Genomic DNA, 16079 nt, shown 5'->3' with positions numbered 1-16079 from the left:
CAAGTCTGTATAACAAGAAGGGCGATTTCAGCTTTCCAACAATCATCTTTCGATTACTATTCCAGCAACCGTAGTACATGGTGTCGGCATTTCACAGCTTTTGTGATACAGACGAGTCTGCTTAATATTTATATCATGACCCTAGCTAGAAAGTTATTCGATCACGGTTACAACTTCTCAGTAAAGTCTTCAAAAGATTTTATGGTGAAAGGCTGTTGTCGCCTGTTGGGCAGTGAAGATTTCATTTGTCATTTTGCGAACGCTTGGTATGATCACAATTTGTATTTCCACAGAGGCTGTCTTGTCATTTTTCACATCTAGTACAGGTGATGATTACATAGTTTAACATGAAACCTGTTTCGGTACAAATATTACATGATTAACCTATACCTATGGTTTTAATTATGCATGGAATTTCCAGAATGTTGTAAACAGTGATTTATTTATTTCACAATTCTCGCAAAGGGTGAACGATTTTAATACTCTATTCTTTACATGTAAAATTACCACTCTAATTTAGATTTCTACTCTACCAATAAAATAACTTTTCAAATGGAATCATACCTATTGACAATACATAATAAAGATTTAAGAAGATATGTATCTGTTTTAAGGTCAGATGAATAAAAAATAATGAGGAATACAGGTAGAAAATCCGGAACATCAAGATTTTGTCCATTTTGTAAGAATATCTTAGAAGATAGGTTTCATTTTATGTTAGAATGTCCAGTATATAATAAGTATATAATATTTGATAAATATTGAATATGTAAATAATGATTCAAAAGTCCAACCCTAAATTTGTAGCTCTTTATGCAAACTTTATTAACGAAGCATTCATGTTATGTTTCTCATTACTGTAAATGTACATATTTTCAACGTTGATGCTGTTGTGAACTTAACCACCTTGTGTGTATAAATCTTCATTTTGTACTTGGGCCTGTTGCCTTTGTACTGAACATTTTCTTCTTAACATTTCAAATGAAGTAATATAGTCATCATCACTATAAATATCCGCCAGTCCTGAACAAGATGAACGATTGGAACAGAAAGTAGGCACCACATGATTGCACCAAGGCTGCATATAACACACGGCGGGGTGGAACAGGCTTAATCAAGGCGGAACTACATGGCTGGTAAGACCGACTCTTTTACTCTTTCTTTGAAAAAATGAACTAACACTACGTTTAAACGTTATATGTTATCGAACCAAAATGAATAAGCATAAATGTTATGTATGTGTTACTTTATATGTTTAATTTACATGTTCATCTGTTTGTCTTTGACACTTATTTTATAATATCTTATTTAACATTACTAATATAGGGACATTAGATTAGTTTGAACGTGGTCTATAATTTGAGGAAAAAATGTAATATGTTTGGAAGTTTGAACAACAATCACTTTTATGCAAGGATTTTTGTCTTTTTATTTGATATATGGGTATTGTTATAAGGTAAAACATTAGAACTTTAGAAAATTACTACAAATTCATTTTTTAAATTTGCGATTATTCTCACGATTTCTATTTACCGATCAATGACGTCCGGTATTTATCTGATTACGACAAGCATGAGTTTATGTTAAGCATGGAGTTTATAAAGAATCAAAACGATGTTTTGGAAAATGTGATCAAACTCGGGTCAGGCTCGACCCATTTAAAAATATACCACTAGTAGAGTGGTGCGGGCTTTTACGCTGACCCAGTCGAATCGCCGTCACATAGTTTCCCACAATGTAAGTAGTAGGCATTGCACTTTATAGACATGGAATACTAATTGTACCATACTATACTATTGAATCAATTACTAGACTTCACATACACGTTCAGGCGAGACACCAATATGTTTTGTGACACATATGCAAAAACACTGAGTCAATAATTCAAACAACTGACGCACATTGATCTAAAGCCTCTATTAATTACTTTATGAAAAACGTTTGTTTGTTATGGAAATGACGTCATCTTAAAATCTGCATTGAGTAATCCATCCACCAGAAGATCTCCCTTAACGCTGTTGGTTTAGATTTCGATTCAATGCATGTTAGTACGATGTTAGGCCAACATGTTTGTCAACAAAGTTAAACAGTTAAAGTTTGTCTTTAAATAAAATATTTTCTGTTCAGCAAACAGGAACTACTTGTTTGCTTGGGAATAGTTAATCAAGTGATATTCAGTTTTCAATCAGCTTATTTTATTCCGATTGTATATTGGCTTCATGAACTCCACTATTTGTTTTTCGATTTGCCATCTGGTCTCGTCCATTTATGTGCTAGTTGTTATCATTTACCTGTAAATTATTCCACTGTTTGTCACAAGACACTCTGCATATACACGTCACATCATTTGGTTGTCGCCACTTTAGATTCTCAGCGGAAGTTCAAGAGAAACAAATGTTATGGATTGACAACACCCTAGAATTTGATAGTCAAAAATAAACTTAAACGTGGTGAGGTAATTTATACTCTAAGGTAAATGCAACTTTGTGTGTGTTTAATGGTCACTTTAAACGACATGTTAGAACATGCAGTGACGCAGGGATTCAATATTCGTTGAGCTTGAGTGAAATGAAACATTGTCAAAAACAGCGAGAAACAAGTGTGCTGAAACACACTAGCACCATGTTTGATTAAAACGCCCAAACCCAACACCCTAGTGCATGTGGGAGACAGACTTTCACATGCACTAGGCAGTTGTGTCTGGGCGTTTAAAGTGCTCATTAAGCACACACAAAGTTGCATTTACTTGGTAGTATAAATGACCTCACCACGTTTAAGTTTATATATGACTATCAAATTTTAGGGTGTTCCCATACTTTTTGTTTGTAGCATATATGTCCCCCTTCTTCATACCAGTTTCTAAATGCCACTTAAAGACGAATAAAACAGGAATGCTTCATTCGTACTTTGCAATGTCTCTTCACTATGAATGGATGTGTTCTATTATTTCATGTCTTTGTCCTCAATCACAGAGCTCTGAACGGAAGCAGCAATGGCGGAGAACCCCGAACCCGAGATCCCCAAGCTGACGTATGACTCTTACTTACAGGTGACCACGTCTTAACATGGCATCAGTAGATATCGGATTACAAGACATTGAACATTTTTCTTAACAACGAAACAATCTCAAATTTGTTCTTGCCTTTAAACGCACATTTCTCTTTTATATTTACTTGCCATTGGGATAAAGTAGTTCCTCATTTGCGGGTCTGGTCAAAACTTCACTGTCTTTGCGTAAAACTAAAATTTGATTGTTAACATGTTTCTTATTTCTATATTGCAGGTCACGGCTTTGTTGGGTACCCAAAAGACAATATCTCCGGTCCATGATGAACACTTGTTCATCATTGTTCATCAAGGTATTTGGATTAATATGATTAATCATCATCATCATCATCATCATCATCATCATCATCATCAGGTAAAGCGTAGGGTATCTTGACCCTATCATAGGGTATCACAACCATAACATGCACTGTACTACAGTATAGTATTGAATCTTCGCGTCTTGTCATCTTGTGTGTCGTATCTAAGTTCTTTATCAGATGTTTTTTATTTACATTATTAGTTATTTTCTAAAGTTTTCATGTCAATTTTCTATAACAATATTACAGTAACCCGTTTTCTAATTTAAGCCTTCGAGCTCTGGTTCAAGCAAGTTCTTCATGACGTCGATTCTGTCAGAAAGCTTTTTCACGGGAAGGTACGCTTTATCTCTTCAATTATCAGTCACGAATTGATGAACACACGTATGTTTAGTGACGTTTCACTGACACCCGGTGTTTTTACCTTACAGATACCACTTGGGTGTTCCTCTTCTTGTTGAACATGTAGATAAATAATCATTTGTGCTTTACATATATTTCTACGTCATTAGGTTTCCAATACCTTACTGCCATTTTAATCGTTGTATACAACCTGGAATGTAGTAATCTCTGATAATGTGACAATTAGGTACACCACATACCACATGTGAAACTGAACCTTTATGTTTTAGAGGTGGGATGAAATCCCATTACACACTGTGGTCAACCGCCTGCAGAGGGTTGTGCTCGTGTTGAAGGTGAGGCTTTAACTGGTAGCGAGAAGATTACCGAATCTACAAAACATCGATTAACTATAACGTGCTTAAGGACCCTGATAACATATCCTCTTTATATATCTCGTGTATTGTATCACGCCTGCAGGGGCATGTGCTGTTCTCAATGGAGTGTGTATGTACTGTATTCAGCTTTAAGCTGAACTATATACTATATACTGTAAGAAGATACAGTATTTATAAAACATACGTTAATCAAAACCAGGTTAAGGAACCTTATATCGTTTGCTCAATATTCTAAATTCATCTCGTATGGTTTCAGCTGGTTGTAGAGCACTTCCATATCCTGGAGACGATGCCACCGTTGAACTTCGTTGACTTCAGGTGGGATAACGATGTGTATTATCCTGTCTGCACGTTCATTTATATATATATATATATATGAGTATAAACTTACTTATCAGTTCTTCTGTAAAGGAGAAAACCCATAGTGTATTGTTTTACTACATACGCCCGAACGTCTCTTATTGAGTTGTAATTGTGTTTCAGGGACCATCTGACCGGGGGATCTGGCTTCCAAAGTCTCCAGTTTCGGAAGATCGAGAAGCTTCTTGGAATCAAAGACGTATGATATAACCCTTTTAACTACATCTTCTATAACGATATACCTATAAGATTCATCATTATGCCATAAAATCTAAAACTGTAACATGACTGGAGTTGATGCAACTACATTTGAGTAAGATATTCATAACTCCATCCTTCCTTGGCATCCCGTATGATTCAAGTACAACATACTTTGATTCCATGTGCCCCTGTTACTTACGACTTCAAATGTTAAATAAAGTATTTTCTTAAATTTCTGCTTTGCAAGGATGAACGAGAAAAGTACGAGGGTAAAGACTATAAAGACAAGATTGACGAAAAAGACAAGAACACTCTCATGGAATACCCAGAAGAACCTGATGGAGTCACACTCCTAGATGTTGTGGAGGTAAGGATTTTGGTATTGTTTATAATGTTATCGTGTTTCAGGAGAGGCTGGGGTTGTCGCGTTTGTTGATGAGATGAGAAAAATGTCGATTAATCTTATGCAATGCTCAACAAATACCTTTTGCTATAGGTCCAGATGAACATTGAAAGAAGACAGATCAGACTATTGCGTTACACATTTATGTTCGTATTATGTATATATGTATGATTTTTCGTGTATGTGGTCAAATAGAGTATGTATGGAAAACAAACTATGGTCTAGTAATAAACATACCGTTGGTGATGCAGAGCTGGCTTGCTGAAACACCGGGAATAGACGACAAGCAGTTTTGGAAAAGTTACAGCAAATACCAGGTAAATCTTCACATTCAGCATAACATTGCCAATAATACCTATGAATAACAAAATATTTTTCTTTGCGAAAGATATATGTCAACATTTCAATGCTTGTCGATCAACACAAAATTATGCACGATCTTTCCTTTTCATGTGCACAGAAGGATGACCTGGAATGGCTGCTTGTCGAAAACAAGTATGCAGGTAATCTCCTGTTGTGTCATTTATGTGTTTCAGGTGTTTGCTTGTCACGCCGAATGGCCGTGTTCGATTCCCAACTTGATTACGATATTATGTAAAGCATTTTATGTGTTCCAATCGTGATATTGCTGGAATATTTCTAATAGATGCCTAACACCATATTAACACATCCACTCACCTTATTCTCATAACACTGATTCAACGTCGTCATGACAACGCTGTAAGGGTAATGGTGATCTTTAATGCGTAGAATCAAACTGGTACATTTCTATCTGCAGAGAAAGATTTCTGGCAAATGGGTCGTCAGTCGCTGCAAGGAGCCCTGTTCATCATGCTGCACCAGGACCAACCTAAATTCCAGCTGCCGTACCAGGTCCTCACACTGCTGATGGACATAGATGTCGCCCTCATGAAGTGGCGGAGTATGTACCAATACACTGACTGAAATAATGTGAACCTACTGTTTTCACTTTACATCAATAACCAATTGTTTGAGCTGCGTTTGCTGAGCAAGTATCTAAAATATTTTAACTTTCAATATATTCCCCCTTACCTTCTTATGATTTACCCCTGTGTGGCATATAGTTAGAAATTGAATTCCAAGATCAACTGACACCTCTGCCTTTCATTTCCTTCAAATTTAGGCACCCACATCCACATGGTACACAGGATGATTGGCCAGAAGCAGGGCACTGGGGGCACAGAAGGCACTTCCGGCTATAAGTACTTGAGAGAAACCTACAAGTAAGACAACATACTCCTTTTTTCAACTTAAAATCGAAGAATAAAAGTACAACCTCGCAAAGTCATTAAACACAGACTTAAAGCTCTTGTAACAGATGATTAAAATATCTGTGTGTTTAATTTTGTTCGTTTAGTTTTTGTCTAATGTAAAATACAACTTGAAAGGAATAATTGAAATTGGATGTTGACAATAATGCATACAAATACCTTGCCCGTATGATACTCTGTAATGTGTTGATCATGTTATCATAGTGACAACTACAAAGTTTTCCGGGACCTCTTCAACCTGGCCACCTACTTGAGACCACGAGAGGAAATCAAGAAATGCTAGAGCAACCCAGAAATCGGATCCGACATGATGTGATGCTGATGACCCAAGGCTGGACCAACCTGTTTTAACCTGGACATTGCTCATCCTAATTGAATTCAAATACATATATTTGTCAAGTAAAACTAAGAATCATAAGACAAGACAACGCTTATTTTAATACCCATCTCTGTATGAGAAAGCATATCACAAAATATTGTCAAGATGTATACGAATTTATTACACAAGTATACTGTGGTGGTCAGTTGTCAAGCATAACCAACATATATAGTCTGGTTTTAGTATTTATAATGGTGGGTTTATACATGAATTATTTTCAACTTGATGTGCACAATATGCATGCATGTATATATGCGAGAGCTTATAACATAATTCAGTTCAAATCTACCAGAATTTGTTATGGGAGTATGGAAAGATGAAAGAAATTGTAGATTTATTTCAGATGGTTCACGTGCCGTTAGGTGCTGTACTGATATCATATCATTTTATGCAATAGAATACATTGTTTGAATTTTGATCATAGTTGCAACAAACAAAGACGTAGTAGTGAGTGCATAACCATACATTTCGAAAATTTGAATTTGCCTATGAATTTAAATTATTTAAGTAGATTGTTCAATAAGTGTAGACATAGGTAGAGAGGGGATTGCATAATGTTCAGTTTTACATCCAAGCGTTTGGAGGTCTAAGGCGTTTCTAAAACTGTAACCACAAACTGCAAGTCTTAACGTGGTCTTGGATAAGGTTGGATAAAGATTAATTGTTAACATTAGCAATAAAGCTTTGTTATGACGAACTATCAAGTAGGCTTTGGAACATGTTTTGTCTTTAGTGTACATAACGAGGTTTGGGTTTTTCTATTCGTTTTAATCTGAAATAAATTACACTACATAAATATATAGATGTGTTATATTCTTTGCTCACCAAGACGTACAGTTTAGTAAACATATTGTACGACGCGTTGTCGGTTTGTTATTTGCTACCAATGAACAAACAAAAAGAATGGGATTATTTGTTTGTTTGTGTTAATATGTCCTTATTGGCATGATCTGCTGAAAGACAATGGGCAAAGGTAAACAGACCGCAGACAAGGGTGGGAAAGGGACGGTGCGAAGGTTCGTCCAGTCATCTACACACACGTAGGACGTTGGATGACGATTTGTCGTCGTCGACATCTCGTTAGGGCCCTACAGGCTATAGACATTCGTGGGAATCAACAGGGGCCCTCAGAGATGCCATGGTCGGCAGAACCTACAATAGATGTAGTGAGTGAATGAGTTTACCTTTACGCCGCACTCAGCAATATTCCAGCTGTATGGCGGCGGTCTGTAAATAATCGAGTCTGGACAAGACAATCCAGTGATCATCAACATGAGCATCGGCCTACGCAATTGGGATACGATGACATGTGTCAACCAAGTCAGCGAGCCTGACCACCTGATCCCGTTGTCGCCCCTTACGACAAGCATGGGTTACTGAAGACCAATTCTAACCCGGATCATCATGGGTATAGATGTAGCACCGACATTGGTATGTTGCAATTTCTAAATACAGTGCTTCTATCACAGGGAAGCCCAGTAAACTGATGCTGATGATGGGGATATTCCTCAAAGGAATGTTAATATATCAACAAAATCAAATGGAACAAATATAAATTTGAACATTGCATTTGACAACATGTTTGCTACAGGGATTCAGATAACCACACGGACATCACCGACGCTAAAATAACAATTGTCAATGTATTTGCTCAAATTACATGGCAGTGTTCCTTTATTTATTCTCAGATTTCATCCCACCGCGGTATTCACAGCTGGTGATGAAAACTGTAAAAAGGTAAAGGAACACTTGAATTTTCCTGTGTTTCTTTATTTGTTTCTCTCAGTATATATCCGGATTTTCCTACAAAACAGGGATGGCAGTGTAATGAGAACATACAGTGTAGGTGTAGCATTTAAAAGTAAATACTGAGATAAAACATCGATAACAAAGAAACATGAGTACATTCTTTGGACTAATATAATACGTAAACCTGTATTTAACTCATATCAGAACCTATATTTAGGAACCTTTTATATCCCACCAGAAGGATCAAAATATATTACAAATGATACGGTTTATGAAACCGAGCAATCGGTAATAAAAAACATTTTAAAAAGTGACTATGTCACCCTTTTTTGTACACTTTAATGTAACAAATAACTTGTGTGTTTTTACGAAATATTACACGAAGTTTAACTCGATTTTAATCAAATGAGATTAGAACTTAATCAGGAATCTGTTCTGAGTTTGCACTGCCTTGAGTGAGGGCTTCACAAAACAAGAAATAACTTTAGCATAGAACGTATCGAACACTGTGAAGATGTAAACATGTGTATTGGCAATGGCTGCCAGGAAATGATAGAATGATAGGCACAACACCGTGCAAAGTCGAAAGTGTTATCGACTACGATACAGTTTCGCAAACGTGTCTTCAGCCCTCAACGGACTTTTGATGTGATCGAGGTCCCACCTCTCCATTATCCACTCCCTTCATATTGAGTGGCGTTGTATGTATTCAAGTAATCCAGGTAAAAATCCAACCACGCAAAACCCATATGACAGCAACAAACCTATAAACAACAACCTCGATAAATTGGATAGATACTTGGAAATTATAAAAGTTGAACAGATAAATCCTCTCATGACGGCTGTGCTCGAAGTCTGTCTACAGACCTGCCTGTTGAGGGGAAACATTCCGCGTCTGAAACACTACCGTGAAATATAGACAACGTGAAAAAGATAAACCCGGTTCGGAATATAATGTAAACGACCCCCCAAAAAATGATTTCATAAGATATTACGGCGTTTTGAATTTAAGACAGATGTTAATAACTTGCCAAGAATCAAATTCATAAAATGTATGGATATAAATAAAATGAAAATTTAAATACTTTAAGATATTTCGTGAAAACCTTTACAACTCACCCAAAGAATTTTGGTAGATCCTAAATAAAAAAGACTCAGAAACCATCTGATAACTTATGACATTAAAGCCGTCTATATTTTTTTTTGAAAAAACAACAACTTGAAAACAAAATCTTTGAATTGAAAAAGAAGAAGAATGTACAAAGGAAACTCTATCATACGATTGTAAAATGTTGAACGACTGAGGAAATTATACAAACTACAATGAAACCTAAATAAGGCTTCAAGATTGGACTTTGTAGAGAATAATCACATAATAGATAGTTGCCTTGTTGAACTCGGATTTTATCAATCTTGAGTTTTCATCTGTTGTTATCCCTGAGATGTGGCTGACAGTAATTATACGACCATTCTTTAAATATACATGAGATCTTACTAACCCTATCAAAATACTAAGCCATTTTGGATTGATCACAGTGAGACAGGGCAATAAAGTACCACCATTGCTCTTTTCAATATTTCTTTCAATATTCTTAACTGACATGAACCGTATTTAGTTACACAGTCCGGATTTAGAAAAAAAACATTGGATCCCATTCATCTATACTGCAAAAATGGAAGCTTAATGTAAATATCTCACAAGCCAAAGTTGTGATCTTTCAAGGAGACGCCGCCAAATCTACCAAAGATCAGCGTTTTATATTGGGGCGAGACTCGGGATATTATTGATAAATAAAATACCTAGTTATAAAAAGTGGCGAGAAGATATTGCTTAAGTCCAAACGGTAATACTACCAACGCTTAAAAGAACTGACAGAATTAGAAAATGTAGCACTTCCATCAAAATGTATTTAGCGATTTTAAAATTTTGTTATCAAATCATAATTTGCCCATTGACACCGATGGATGGCGAGGATTATTGAGAGGACACTCATCTGCTGTAGGAGATGAGGTTCACCATCTTTTCGGTGTGAAGCTCTCCTTCAGCAACGTAAATTTTATAATTGTTACAAGTAACCCAACATGCAGAAAAGACTTAAAATTTTATGAAAATATATCCACTTTGAAACATCTGTCCAGATCACTGCACATTTAAATACATTGTTACGTTAAAGTGTCTGAATCACTTAAGTACGTTGTCATCTGTGTGTACTGAATGCATGTTGTGTGTTGAATACGTAAACTCTTGTACTATCGCTGGTGGTTTTCGGAAATTAACAGAATTGAACTGTCGACGAAGTCATTCTTCCGTGGTGGCCGACGTCAAGTCCCTTGTCTCACAGTCCCTGAACCTACTACAGCCTAACCATCCCTGCAATGCTAAAGCCCTACATGGAGTCCAGAATAGCCGGTGCAATCCCGCTGTCGATGATCTGGACAGGTCGCTTGGTCTGACCACATGGGTCAAGTGTTGTAGATAAAGGCAGTAATTACGTGATGAAACGTTACCGATCCACATACAACGAAACTGTTGGTGATTGTCATGGTCATCCATGACCAGAGTCTGTAAAAAGTTGTTTTTCGACGGAGAACAAAATTTAAAAGGAACCTGTACACCCACAGATGTGACATACACATGTATATCTATTATTCCATTTTCGTCATTGTTGCATAACACATAAACCTACTATTCCGATCTTGTCATAGGCTATATCTAGAGTATGTCTGATGGTGGTTCGGCCTCACACTGCGTTCCCCGAGAATATAGAATTCCGCGAAATTGAATGTCGTGCAGTACCGGAAATCGATCAAAATGTATCAACAAGAGGTATAATATCAGATGTCGGTCAAGCGTCGTTTCCTCATTTCAACCTTTTCTAAATGTCTTAATTCACTGGGGGAGGTGGGATATATTATTTTTTTTAAAACAACAACTTGAAAACATAAATCTTTGAATTGAAAAAAGAAGAAGAATGTACAAAGGAAACTCTATCATACGATTGCAAAATGTTGAACGACTGAAGAAATTATACAAACTACAATGAAACCTAAATAAGGCTTCAAGATTGGACTTTGTAGAGAATGATCACATAATAGATAGTTGCCTTGTTGAACTCGGATTTTTTCAATCTTGAGTTTTCATCTGTTGTAATCCCTGAAATGTGGCTGACAGTAATTATACGACCATTCTTTAAATATCCATGAGATCTTACTAACCCTATCAAAATACTAAGCCATTTTGGATTGATCACAGTGAGACAGGGCAATAAAGTACCACCACTGCTCTTTTCAATATTTCTTTCAATATTCTTAACTGATCTTGAACCGTATTTAGTTACACAGTCCGGATTATGAAAAAAAACATTGGATCCCATTCATCTATACTGCAAAAATGGAAGCTTAATGTAAATATCTCACAAGCCAAAGTTGTGATCTTTCAAGGAGACGCCGCCAAATCTACCAAATCAATGTTTTATATTGGGGCGAGACTCGGGATATTATTGATAAATAAAATACCTAGTTATAAAAAGTGGCGAGAAGATATTGTTAAGTCCAAACGGTAATACTACCAACGCTTAAAAGAACTGACAGAATTAGCAAATGTAGCACTTCCATCAAAAATGTATTTAGCGATTTTAAAATTTTGTTATCAAATCATAATTTGCCCATTGACACCGATGGATGGCGAGGATTATTGAGAGGACACTCATCTGCTGTAGGAGATGAGGTTCACTATGTTTTAGGGGTGAAGCTCTCCTTCAGCAACGTAAATTTTATAATTGTTACAAGTAGAAGGTTATCTCCCAATTGACAGACACCCATTTGACAGACACCCAATTGACAGACACTGAACTAGAAGGTTAATTAGGGTAACACCTACGGGTATAATGGAACAGTCCACTGTCTAGTGAGTAGAGCAGGGTGAGCCTGAAACAGGTTCGTTACTGAGAAGTTTGATTGTGGGTAAATAGAACTTTGTTGTGATTAAATGATAAATGATTTCTCTTCGCAAAATTGATTTTACTATCAATTACTATCGAATATAAAACCAGGTTTGTCACTGAGAGGTTTGATTGTGTTTATTGATAGAAAAGCCCCCTCCCAATAATAGCATATGTACAACAGAAGTTAACTGAGAAAACGTTTTGTTGGAGAGATATAGATATGTACATATTTCTGATTTGCGGTAAATGAGACACCTGCATGGCCATGTAAGATACGATTAATACCAATCAGTGTTCTAATTTTAACAATACTTTCTAAAGATTGTAACAGTTTATGTCTTTGAGTAGTATACAATGGACATTCAAGGAAGTAATGAAAAACATTCTCACATCCATGGCCACATTCACATGAAGCGTCATATTTTAAATATTTATTTTAAATAAATCGTAATTAAGTGCATTCGTCATAATTATATCTTAATATTGTGTGCAAAACATATAACTTCCTTATTCCATATGAATAATATTTAGGTTCACATTTGTCTTTATTTGATTTATACGATACAACAGTGTCGCAATTTCTAATAGCTAAGCTAATGTTTTCAATATGATGATGCCGACTCCCGTTAGACTAGAAGGTTAAACCGAAATGTTTATGAAAATAAACTGTTTTTATATTGCAGCAATAAAAATTCAAATTACTGTCTTTTCGTCCATCTTTCAAAATAAATAATATAGCTTCAGTTTGTTCCTGTGTTTTTATTTGGACTATTCCATTATAATGTGTAGGTAACAGGTAGTAGATAATCTGTATCACTGAACTGTAAATGTTGTTGTTTTAAGGTGTCTGCGAACTGGCTGTCTGCGTCATGGAACAACACCTGCAACATCGGTATTGTTGTCGATGTTGTGTAATGATCACCACGCTGTCAGCACAGAACACTGATACTCATATACTTTCTCCTTGTTTGTTTCAAGTTTTAGAAGAGTCCAATATAGTTTACGTTGTGGTCGTGTGTTCATGTTTCTAGGGTGCGACCCCCATTTGTGATGTGAAAACAGAGATGCTCATTATGTCAGATCGCTCATTACGCAGCCTTTTGCTGTTTAATAATTTGTAAATATTATTCCGTTATGTTTCCTTTGAAATATGTGCACTTAGTTCTATACAACTCCATCGATCATGCTAATAAATATATTTGCATGACCACATCCTCAACGTGGTTCCTGGAATGTGCACATGAATATATGTCAATTATGTAGTGGGAACAGGAAGTATAATTCCAACTAAAATATTTCAAGTTATATTTAAAAGCAGACAAATGACTTTTGTAGTAAACATTTCCACGACGAAAAAGTGTTTCAGGCCCCGGCATTATCCTGCTCGTGGTCGTCCCTACACAGATAGTCGGAATACCAGAGTCGTACTCCTTCACCGTATAGATGTGAGCATACGAAGTATATATATACAGTTTTTGATAACAATGGACAAGCGACGACGCAACAATGGACAGACAGAAAAACAGTAGCACTTCCTTGACCAATTACTGTGATGGCAGACCCGGCCAAGGGGGATTACCAGTTAAGGTTATAAATGTCATATACAGTGATTAATTGCCTGACAAGTCAATGTACAATGCGGAAGTGATAAGGATTACATAGAAAACAGATAGCGTCATATACATAATTACAATAAAGTCTCACATGGCTTGACTACATAGTTTTTGACTTTTTAAATATTTGGACGATGGCTGTCCTGAATTAGTCCCTATAACAGCTTTTTCCGGCAGATACATCTATAAACGGATAAAATCATGTGTGCATGTCCTGCTGTATCAATAACACCCTCCATTTACGACAACGAACACCTCCGTGGTGTACTGGTTAGAGCGTTCGCCCGGAGAGCGGAAGGTCGCGGGTTCGATCCCCGTGCGCGTTATACCAAAAGACGTTAAAATATGGTACTTGTTGGTCTCTGCCTGGTGCTCGGCATTAATGGGGTACAACAAATACTGGTCTTCTCGGAGTCAGTATAATGTGTCTGAGTGGGGTATTCATGCTTCACTGCGGCATGGTATCTCAGTGAGCTAGCACTATAAACCAGCTTAAAGTCTGGGCTAGTACAAGCAGCCACACATACACATGCATGCACGTAGTATGAGCGAACGTTAAACCCAATTTCACCTCACCTCACCTCACCTCACCTCACCTCACCTCACCTCACCCCACCTCACCTCACCATTCACGGGGGGGGGGGTAGCGTAGCCTAGTGGTTAAAGCGTCCGCTCGTCACGCCGAAGGCCCGGGTTCGATTCCCCAGATGGGCACAATGTGTTAAGCCCATTTCCGGTGTCCCCCGCCGTGATATTGCTGGAATATTGCTAAAAGCGGCGTAAAACTTAACTCAGTCAGTCAGTCAGTATAAACCAGCTTAAAGTCTGGGCTAGTACAAGCAGCCACACATACACATGCATGCACGTAGTATGAGCGAACGTTAAACCCAATTTCACCTCACCTCACCTCACCTCACCTCACCTCACCCCACCTCACCTCACCATTCACGGGGGGGTCGGTGGGGTAGCCTAGTGGTTAAGGCGTTCGCTCGTCACGCCGAAGACCCGGGTTCGATTCCCCACATGGGTACAATGTGTTAAGCCCATTTCTGATGTTCCCCGCGGTGATATTGCTGGAATATTGCTAAAAGCAGCGTAAAACCAAACTCACCCACTCACCATTCACGACATTTCACGACGAGTAAAAAAGTAAAGGTCATAGTATTTTGATAGCAGCATAAAATGGAATTGACAAGGGGCGTGTCATAAATTTGAAAATACCTGGGAGTGTCTATTTAAAAGTATGGAATGACACGCAGAGTTGAAATGCATAGGTGTAAGCAAAGGGTGACTTTCAGCGAAAGACGTATATAAATATTCTCATAGTACCCACATGTATAATACTAACAGATAGTGAAGATATCAAGTGTTCCGAGAGATATAAAATACTCTCCAAAACACGTTATGACAAAACGGAAGACTCTCCATCGGTCAACGTTCAAGGCTCTTTCTACCAAGATCTCGACCAGCGTTTAATCGATGTTGCACCATTCAAGGCCTAAGAAAAGATAGCAAAATTTAACATGTGGATGACATTTGTCATCTGCATGTCTTGATGTCTTTCAGTTGTGCATTCTTGATTTGCGACAGGTCAGCAGTGTAGCTTCTGAACAAAAATATAATGAGTGAGTATGATCTCAGTATTGCTACACAGTGACATAGTGCACACTACAACAAGATAACCAATACTATTAGGGCTAATGCCGATGGATTCTTAGAAATAACAGTACAACGATACTGATATATTCTCACTTGCTTCTAGAAAATAACAATCACCTTCCAGTGAGAAACCGGGACAGCTGTGTCGAGGTGATGTCGGGGCTGACGATGTAAGGGGAATAATCCACGGCGGCTGGAGCGCCGTAGGCCATGTGTTGATCGGTCTTGCTCAGTACACCGACCGCTAGGGCGCCACTGGAAACTACACAACAGCAGCCGTTTTGTATGGGTTCACAGTAGAATGAGACATTTTAAGACCAAATGAAAAATTACTTTCATCACAGTTATCAAGGCATATAATGGCATGTGACACA

The 16079-nt window shown here is 37.3% G+C and overlaps 1 protein-coding gene across 1 annotated transcript; it reads left to right on the top strand.

Annotated features, from left to right (window-relative positions):
- Positions 1-1038: 1038 nt before the first annotated feature.
- LOC124279445 (tryptophan 2,3-dioxygenase-like) lies at positions 1039-7540 on the top strand. The gene is made up of 13 exons (XM_046715274.1): positions 1039-1136; positions 2973-3049; positions 3284-3359; positions 3636-3703; positions 3998-4063; positions 4362-4423; positions 4589-4664; positions 4914-5033; positions 5321-5386; positions 5530-5572; positions 5848-5991; positions 6214-6313; positions 6566-7540. The coding sequence occupies exons 2-13, from the start codon at positions 2993-2995 to the stop codon at positions 6642-6644; spliced, it is 957 nt and encodes a 318-aa protein (XP_046571230.1). The 5' UTR covers positions 1039-1136; positions 2973-2992; the 3' UTR covers positions 6645-7540.
- Positions 7541-16079: the final 8539 nt, after the last annotated feature.

This window comes from Haliotis rubra, unplaced genomic scaffold, assembly GCF_003918875.1.
Source record: "Haliotis rubra isolate DU_JTF1 unplaced genomic scaffold, ASM391887v1 Scf25, whole genome shotgun sequence".
Classification (NCBI taxonomy): Eukaryota; Metazoa; Mollusca; class Gastropoda; order Lepetellida; family Haliotidae; genus Haliotis; species Haliotis rubra.
This window is presented reverse-complemented; position numbering and strand designations above follow the sequence as displayed.